Below are 9507 nucleotides of genomic sequence, written 5' to 3' on the forward strand. Positions count from 1 at the left end.
TACCTTCTCTCTGCTGGGCCTTGCCTGGGAGACCCTCCCTTCTGGTCTTAAAAGCCACCCCCCTGTCCTCCGTGGGCCTCCTCCCACATCCCCTGAGTGTTCCTGCCTCCAGGCCCCAACCTGGGGATGCTCTGAGCTGTTTGACCCTCTGCCACCTGCAAGGGCCCAGAAACAGAAGTCTGAGGGCTTGACCTCTGGGAGGGGCTCCTGAAAGCCCCACCCCCCTCCCACTGCACTCTCCCCTCCTAGGTCTCTGGTCCTGGCCAGGGCCAGGGGGACCAGGCCCCAGGAGCCCGGGTCTGCGGTCCAGAGCTCTGGATTCTGGCTCCAATCACGTGACCCTGACCCACCCCCCTCTGGGCCTCAGATGTCTCTCGAAAGGGGTCTGGCTGTGACCAGAGGCAAGGAGGGACTTGACAGTGGGAGACGCAGGGGCTGCAAGAGCCTAAGTCTCAGGAGGGCACCCCACCACACCCCAGCAGCCACACCTGCCCAAAGAAACCAGACCAGGACAGACTCAACCTCTCCTCTGGGTCTGGGCATCTTCTCTCTCACGACCCTGGTCCCATTGCTCTGGCGGGGAAACAGGTGTCCAGAGGGCCAGGGCCAGGGCCAAGGTCATGCAGCCGGAGCTCCAACGCTGGCACCTCTCCCACAGCTCCACCTCCACGTGTGTCCGTGAAGATGCTCAGCTGTCCCCAAGTCGGGAAGGGCAGGCCTGGCACCCAGCGTCAGAGCCCTGGGCTCCCAGGAAGGCATGCCGGTACCACAGGCTTCCCCAGGCTTCCCCACGTTCCAATCTTTCCCAGAAGAGTCCAGGCCTTTGATGCCTCTGGAATTTGTACATGCCGATTCCTACACTGTTCCGTGCACGTTCACTCTCCGCCTTCAAGGCCACTTCTCCAGGGACGTCCTCCTCTGAGCCCCCACTCCCCCAGGCGGAGGGAGGCCAGGACGGGGCCAGCCCTGCACTTACGGGGCCTCAGAGGAGGGGTGTGCAGAGGGTCCATGAGGAGCAGACCCGGGGTCAGGTGGACTGACCCCGCCCCCCGCTGGCCAACTCCACACCTACGGTCTCAGACTGACCTCCCCCCACCCTGCCTGAGCTCCCTTTCCTCCTCCCCACCCCAGCCCACCACTAACCTGCTCCACAGCCTTTCCAGGGAGCACAGGCTGCGGCAGAGCCCTCTCCAGCCTGTGCAGGACCCACGCCATCAGCCTGCGGTGGGAGAGAGCGCGGACACTGAGGGAGGGGGGAACAGATCCCTCCCAGGCACAGAGCCAGATGCCAGAGGCTGGCCAGCCCCAAAGCCCAGCAGCAGTGTGCCTCCCAGGAAGCCTCCGGCTGCTGCTCAGCCCCCAGCCAGTGGTGGGAGCACGCAGGATGGGCCCCAACTGCGCAGCCCCTGGGTGGTGCAAACTGCTTGTGCCTCGGCTGCTAACATACGTCATGCAAAGTCAGCAGTTCGAAACCACCAGCCATTCCACGGGAGAAAGATGGGGCTTGCTACTCTCCGAAGGAGTTACCGTCTCTATGGGCACAGAGGCAGTTCTACCCTGTCCTGTGAGGTTGCTGTGAGCCTCCGTCACCTGGATGGCAGTGAGTTTGCGTTGGGTCAGGGTGAAGGTTGGGTGTGGCCTGGGGCAGCTCCTGTAAGAGGTGTGTCCTTCAGGTGGCTCACCTGCCAGGGTCTCCCGGTGGCCGTAGTGGGGTCTGGAAGGTAGGCTGGGGCTCTGGCTCTGGCTCTGGCTCTGGCTCTAGCTCTGGCTCCTTCTCAGGTTCCAGGGAGCGGGGAGTGGGTGGGGCGAGGCTCTCCAGGGCCGGCATCATGGGCTCTGCTTCCAGGGAGGCTCTTGGGGGCTCTTTAGCAGCAAGGAGAGCAGGAGGTGACCAACTGCACAGTGAGGGCCAGGGCAACCCCTCCAGGGCCCAGGGTGCTGGATCCGAGGGGCCAAAGCAGCTGAGTAGGGAGACCCTTGAGACCAACCACTCATCATTAGATAGACATGGAAACTGAGGTCCCAGGGGGAAGGCTTCATGAACCTGTACTAGATCTATGTCTCCTAGTCTGGGCAGGGAAGGGGTTTCTGTGTCCCGCACCAGCGGCCCCTGGGAAGCCCTGAGCCCTTCTCTGGCCTGGGTAAGGGCTAAGGCCTGCCGGTCCCACTCAAGCACCCCAGAGTCTACTTTCTCCCCTAACCCAGCCCAAGACGGTCCCGGGCTCCCCTCCCTTTACCTGGCTCCAAGGCAGCGTCTGCAGGCTTGTCCCTCCAGCCCTGGATCATAAAGCAGGATTGGGCTACAGACCAGCAAGCCCTGTGCTGCCCTGGCCCGGCCAGCACAGCCCTCCTTCTGAGACCCACACCTCACAGTCTCTCCTCTCCACACAAACAGCCCTCAGCCCCCAGAGACCCTCAGGTGAGGACAGCAGCCCTCAGGCTCCATGGGACCCCTTGAGGTAAGGACACGCTCCTGGGGCAGGCAGGTCCTTCCTGGGATCCCAGAAGTCCCCACCTCCCCACCCCAGTGTCTGTTCCCTCTTTTCAACTCACCTCAGATGTTTTGGGGGGCTGAGGCAGCACTTTCTCCTCCAGCCACCTGAGCAGCCAGGGCGAGGGTCTGTGGAGGGACTGGTGGTCAGCCTGGGGCAGAAGGTCCACCTCGGGAGGGGTGGGGGCAGGCCTGGCACGGCCCTTCCTCATCCTTGGCCCCCATTCTACACACCGGGGCCTGATACGAGAAGCCTCTAAGGCCAGGAGATGAGGGAGCTTGGACTAACCTTAAATCTGACCCAGGGCTTATCCAGGCTCTGGAGCAACCGGCCCAGCCTCAGCCTCTTGGGACAGCAGGCAGCCTGGGGACTCCTGGGGAGGCTGAAAGCACCTCAGAATGCCCCCAAGAGCTAACCGAGCGACCTTGGGGGCCCTGACTGGAAGCCCCCAGGACACATACTCACCCCCATGTGCTGAGCCTCCACTCTGTGGCCAGCACTGTGCTGGGCCCAGACATTTGACAGTGACCAGCACCAAAGGCCCTGCCCTCAAGGAGCCAAAAGCCCCCACTCTCATCCAGTTGATTCTGACTCATAGCAACCCTATAGAACTGAGTATGATCACCTTGTGAGTTTCCAAGACTGTACAAAAGACTAGAAAAGCCTCATCTCTCTCCCTTGGAGTGGCTAGAGATGCCACCCTGGGGACCTAGGCATAACTGACTCCTTCCAGGAGCCAGCAACCTGACAGGTGCAGGAGTGAATGGAGATGGGTACACAAACTTGAACTTGCAGCGAAGATTGCAAAAGGAGCTTTGAGGCCTGCAATCTGGAAACCTTTCGATACCTTAGCAACGTGCACAAATTAAAGATTCTACACTCCGAACTTCTCTTGATGAACCGGTAGATCTGGCCACCCTGGGCAGGCACTCCTGCAGGGGGTCAACCTGTTTCCACTTGTGCCTCAGCCCCTGCCCTACCTGCCTTTCTTACTGACCAGGCAACTACCCTACTCCACCAGCTCGAAGAAGCTGTTGCCCACTGTGAGGCCAGCCCAGGCATCCTGTGCCCTCCAGTGGCCCAGGATCTGTAGATCAGGGCTCCCCACAGAACCCACATCCATGAAGCCCACCAGCAAGGTGCTTATCCATGCTTTCTGTGTATTTAGAGGTGGCCGCCACCAGGATCTTCCAGTTACCAGCACAACAAACCACGTGCAGGACAGAGCCCATGAGGTCCAGAATGTGGTCACACCCCAAGGTGGTGATGGGCTCTGGGCACATTTCTCTGCCCCCCCCACACACACACACATACTACATGCCAGGCTCGGGGGGCTCCCAAACCGGTGCTCACTGACGGAGACTTACTCAGTGTCTTGAGTCTTGGAGGCCTCCCTGGGCCCGTCTGCACAACCTGCAGGTGAGGAAACCGAAGTGGTCAACAGCAGGATGCCCACCAGAGCCCCCAGTCAGCCTGCAGCGGGTAGCGAGAGCCCAACTCATGCCCATGCTCAAAGCCAGGGCCAGACGAATGGGACGCACTGACCCCTTTGGCCTGCTCCATTCCAATAGCACCCTCATCCCACCCTTGAAAAGCCATCTGCCTCCTGGCCTTACCTGGGTCCCCAGTGCTGCAGTGCCCAAGGTGCTGTGTTCCAGCCTGTCGCAACCAGGAACAGACAGACATGAGCCAAGAAGCAGCGGGGTGGGGGTGGGTGGGGGACAAATAGCTCCTACAGGCTCCTCCCCCTTGAAGCCCCGCCCCAGCTCCCAGCCCTGCCCCGTACCTGAGCCTGATCCTCCTCCCTGCCAGAGGCGGGGTTCTGGGCTGCTCCACCGTTGCAGGCCTGCTGGGGGACGAATCTCTCCACGCCCTTCCAGAGCCAATTCAACACCCAGCTGCCAGGACTGTGATGGACAGAGACACCCGCTAGCCTAGACCTGCCTTCCACCCTCTCAGGTCCAAATCCACATCATCCTAAAGAATTGGGTTTGAGTCCCAGACCCCTTCCCACCATGACACTCCTGGCCTGCCACCTCCCCCTCGAACCCTGTGTCCCTCTCTGAAAATGGGGGCGTCTAGCCCTTAGGGCAGGCCCACCTGAGACCATTCCAAGCCCACCTGCCAGTATATGGTGGAGAGCGGCTGTGATTTCTCTGTGAGCCTGCATGTGTTCACCGCCCGGGGCCTCCCTCCCCACCACTACACAGTCTGAGCCCCAAGGGGCCTGGGGGTTCCTGCGGGCGATCTCCCAGTGACTGTAGCTAATCAGCCATAAGCTGAGGCTCATAGACAAGGCCAGCCCCAGCCTGAGATGGGCCACTTTGGACATGCACCACGGGCAGAAATGCTTGTGCAGGTGCAGAAGATGTTGTGCAAACCCCTCGGTTTCTGGCCCATGGGGAAAAGCAGAAGCTCTGGCTACACTGGACCTGCATTTCATGAGAGCGCTAAGAAGTTTCTGGAAGCCCAGGAACCCCTCTGCCTCAAGTTCCATGACCAGAGCTGAGGCAGTGCACGGCCTGTCCCGCTGCCCTGGGGACTGCCTGGTGGGGGGGAGGCTGGACTGAGGAGAGCAGAAACTGCGACATACCGGTTTAGTTCAGGAACCACAACAGCCTCGGCCTGGAGGGATGTGGGTGGATTATGGGCCGCTTCCTGGGTCTCTGGAAAAGAATCCTTCGTGCCTTAGGTCTGGGGCCTTGGAGAGAGCCCTTCTCTACCCTGTAGGGAAGGTCAGTCAGAGGCAGGACAAGGGCAGAGTGGCCGTGGGGTCAGAAGCCAGGTTCCACCTCAGTCCGGTCCCAGAAGCCCACTCTTTGCTTCCCTGAGCCTCGGTTTTCTCATCTGTGAATTGGGGCGGCCAGCTTCAGGCCCTCTGCCAGCCAGGATGTCCACACTCACCCTCAGGGCACGGGCCAGCCAAGGCCACTTCCTCCTCTTCGAATGGCTCCTCGGGTGGCTGGAGGGGTCAAAGAGGACCAGGTCAGCCTTTGGAAAGACAATGTGATTCAGGTAGGGACTGCCCCTCCCACCCTCCTTCCCTCCCCCACAAGGAGTGTCCCTCTTCCCACAGAGCCACACACCTCTAGCCTCCCAATCAGTCATCACTGGAAACTTTGGTGGTCCCACCTCCAACCTGGGCCAGTTCCTTCCTCCTAGCCCCAGGGCCCCTCATCCAGGGCAGAGACAGACCCCCTCACTCTCCCTACAGTGGCCTCTCAGCCTCTAAAACCGACCACACCCCCAAGGAGCTGCAGTGGTGTTCTGGAAGGAGGGTGTGGTGGCTGTTAGACACAGTTATGAAGCCCTGGGCCAAACCTCCCCTTTTGCTCAGTCGCCAGGAGGAGGCTAGCCTGGCCACCTGCCTCTCCTCCTGCTACTGGGCAAGCCTCTCACACACATGCCCATGAGTGCCTGCTCCCATGCACACACCTATACAAACAGACATCCACCTGTGCACAGACACAAGCCCGGACCTGCTCTACATGCAAGCACAGGCACTGGCATGCAAACGTACAGGGACACACCAACATGTGGCTAAACACACACAAATGCAAGTTCCGGTGCAAAAATAAGTGTCCGTGCACACACACATGCCCACATGCATATCCAAGCACATATACATGTGCATACAGGCAGCAGTAAGTGTGGGCATGTACACATACATGTGTGTACAAATATTCACACATGTCTATGCCTGTGTGTGCACATAGAAGCACCTGGACATATGCATACAGATGAGGATGTGCAAATACGTAGGCTCAGAATCATGTGTACATGTATGTATGCATATGCATTTATACGTCCTTCACACTTATGCACAAATGCACACACAAACACATGGATATGTGCACAGATGCAGGCTGTGGGGATGCACATACCTGCAGAGATGCGACTAGGCACACACACATGAATGTACAGACACACAAACATGTGAGCACACACAACACACGTTTCCACAGGTGGAAACATAGGCGTATGCACACACTTATGCACACTGACACACTCCCAGAGTCATTTGTGCATGGTGGGGGGTGTGTAAGCCTATACACCCTATTTGTATACATAAGTGCACAGACATACTACCAAGCATGTGACGCATACCTGTGTGCATGTGAAAATACACAGACATACACTCAAGCTCTATAGTTGAAGGGCTCACTGTTTCCTGACTACAGCCTACTCCTCCCCCACTAAGGGCCTCGCCTTGGCCGGGCAGGTGCCACCCCCTCCACCTCCTCTAGTTAAAATCCTGCCCAGATCTCTTTGTCTAGGGAGCACTCTCTCCCTGCTCTGAGCTTCCCTTCTCAGTCCTGCAGGCCGACTGGCCCCTCCCAGCAGGGCCCAGCTGAGAGCAGTGTTGGGGCCCACCACATCCCCAGCCTCCTGTTGGAAGAGAGCTCACTGGTACCTGTCTGCTGACACCAGAGGCAATGCCTTATCCATCTTTACATGACCAGCTCCGATCACCGGCCTGACATCAATTAGGGTCTAAAGCTACGGGATGAGCTGTGATCGCGGGCCTGACTGGATGACACACAGAGCTGGCAGGTGCTGGTACCCCTGAAGGAGGGTTCTAAAGCAAAACTGCTCAAAGGGTGGTCCACGCCCCGGCGCCACTCTTCCAGCTGTTACTGGTCCACAGCGAATAAGCCTGGTGAGCCAGACTGTGAATCAATGCTGCCTCCTTCCTCAGGAAAGTCTCATCCAAATTAAACACCAATTGTACGCTTAGTAACCTCAGTAGATTTACATGCTGGTGCAAGCTCCTAATCTCATCCTAGATGGGTCCCAAACTATTCAGGAAAGGGGCATTGGGCCGGGAGACCTCCCCGTTTCCCTGGGCCCCAAGACTCTGTCGTGGAAGCTGCCCAAACTGAGAAGTCCCTGAACAGCAAGGCCAGCGGGCTTCTCCCCGCCCTCTGCTTCTCACCAAGGGCTCAGCATCTAGCTCAGCCTTCTCTGGGGATACTTCAGGCTCCGCCTCTGCCTCTGGCTCCAACTCCAGCCCAGGCTCAGGCTCAGGCTCTGCCCCCACCTGCTCCTCCGTCTTGGTCTTCTGAGGGGTCCCTGGAGGCTGCGGCAGCACCTTCTGGACCCAGCGCAACATCCTGATGCCTACAAGGAACAGAGTGCTCACAGCTGCTCCCATGGGTGGCCCACTTTTATGGCTTATGCATGTCCCTTTTCTTTGAATAGCTTTAAAAAAATTTTTTTTGCAATTCTACCTCTGGGTAGTTAACCTTCTAAAACTACTCATGCTCAAAAACGTGTATGTATAAAGAGGCTGGTCTCAAAAGCATTCTAGCAAAAGATTTAAAAAGCCCAACTCCCCAGCAATGGACACTGCTCCGCTTGTTGGAAAATCGAATTGCAGAAAGGCGGGTGTCAAAGGCTTCGACTTGTGGAATAGTACAAAGCCTCGAAGAGGAAGGAAGCAAACGTGTTGGACCTCCCACGGGAGGATGGCTATGCTCTGCAGTTGCGTCCCAAGCAAACCAGCTCAGCACTCTGTGCCTCCGTTTGCTTGTCTGTAAAACGGGCACGGGAATGCCACCACCTAACGGGGGCTGACGGTGAGGGTAAAATGAGCTGAGAAGGCAGCAGCCTCGGAGCGGGGCCTGATTATATATACACTGGGAGCTCACTGAGTGCCTATGGAGATGACGTGGTAGCAAGCGGACACCCTCGTTGTGGGATATCCTATGCAGTCAGTCTCGTGATAAATCCACCTGACTGTACACCGTACCCAAGCTCACGGCCATCGAGTCCATGCTGGCTCATAGTGACCCTGTAGGACAGGGTAGAAGTGCCCCTGTGGGCTACCCAGACCCTAGCTCTTTACAGGAGTAGAAAGTCCCTTCTTTCTCCCAAGGTGGTTTTGAACTGCCTACCTCGCAGTTAGCAGCATAATACATAAACAGATGTTGTTGTTAGGTGCCACTGAATTGTTTCAAACCGACGGGCGTCCTAAGCACAGCAGAAGGAAACGCTGCCCGGTCCTGCGCCATCCTCACAATCATTCCTGTCTTTGAGCGCATGATTACTGCCTTTGTGCCAATCCATCTTATTGAGAACCTTCCTCTTTTTCACTGTGCCTCTACTTGACCAAGCGTGATGTCTTTCTCCCGGGACTGGTCTCTCCTGCCAGCCTATCCCAAGTACGGAAGACAGAGTCTCACATCTGGCTTGAGGACCGTTCTGCCTGTCCTTCTGCGACAGCAGATTTGTGTGTCCTTTCAGCAAACGTGGAACTTTCCGTTTTCTTCTTCAGCGCCACCTTTCAGATGCATGGATCCTTCGCTGGTCTTCCTTCTTAGTCGATTGTGGATGGATTATTTCTCTTTAATATAAGAAAACAAGTCTTCTTTGATGATTTTTTTAAAACGTCTGAGCTAAAATGCCAGGCAAGAGGCTTTGCATGGGTCGATGCCCTATTTCAGTCTTAGCCTCAAAGGATTTGGGTCCTGGTGTCGTTGATGTTCAGTAAATGGGGGCCTCTGCCTTCCCCATGGCCTGGCCGAGGGGCAGCATGCAGGTCAGACCCCAACCCACTGCTCCCCAACTATGGTGGCCAGAGAGTGGCAGATGGCCGGGTGCCCCAGGCTAAAAGGACTTCCCCCAGGGCCCTGTCCCCATCAGCTCACAGCTGTGTCTCTGCTCTGACCCCCCCACCTCTGCTTCTCCCAGAAGAGGCTGGAAAGCAGGATCACTCTGAGTGGAGCTCTGACCCAGGTAAGTCAGAGCCCCAAGACCGTGAACTTGGGCTAGACATGGCCCCTCTGGGCTTCCAGTTCCCTGTGGAATGAGGACTAGAACCCAAACTAGACCGGTGGCCAAGGCGTCAATCCTGACCCCAGACGACGCCAGAGCAGAATTGCTGCAGAGAACCGTTGAGGCTGTCGCCTAGTAGAAGCAGTTTGCCAGACCCAAGGTGCCCCTGGGCCTCTGAGGTCACAGATCCCCGTGGTCCCACTGTGAGTGCTCCCTGCCGGCCAGACTGAGCTCTTCC

At 57.7% G+C, this 9507-nt stretch overlaps 1 protein-coding gene across 1 annotated transcript in view; it reads right to left on the minus strand.

Annotated features, from left to right (window-relative positions):
* CNGB1 (cyclic nucleotide gated channel subunit beta 1) overlaps window positions 1–9507 on the minus strand; it is a 65005-nt gene that overhangs the window by 53910 nt on the left and 1588 nt on the right. Inside the window, exons 2-11 of the mRNA XM_045293903.1 lie at window positions 7429–7613; window positions 5397–5454; window positions 5086–5158; window positions 4279–4399; window positions 4109–4151; window positions 3860–3905; window positions 2554–2620; window positions 2238–2277; window positions 1683–1863; window positions 1137–1219 (exon numbers count right to left, since the gene is read on the minus strand). Coding sequence (XP_045149838.1) covers window positions 1137–1219; window positions 1683–1863; window positions 2238–2277; window positions 2554–2620; window positions 3860–3905; window positions 4109–4151; window positions 4279–4399; window positions 5086–5158; window positions 5397–5454; window positions 7429–7605 — 889 coding nt within the window. The 5' untranslated portion in view covers window positions 7606–7613. The remainder of the gene's footprint in view (window positions 1–1136; window positions 1220–1682; window positions 1864–2237; window positions 2278–2553; window positions 2621–3859; window positions 3906–4108; window positions 4152–4278; window positions 4400–5085; window positions 5159–5396; window positions 5455–7428; window positions 7614–9507) is intronic.

This window comes from Echinops telfairi, unplaced genomic scaffold (genome assembly GCF_000313985.2).
Source record: "Echinops telfairi isolate 266 unplaced genomic scaffold, ASM31398v2 ScPeMD7_2291;HRSCAF=2852, whole genome shotgun sequence".
In the NCBI taxonomy this organism is placed as follows: domain Eukaryota; kingdom Metazoa; phylum Chordata; class Mammalia; order Afrosoricida; family Tenrecidae; genus Echinops; species Echinops telfairi.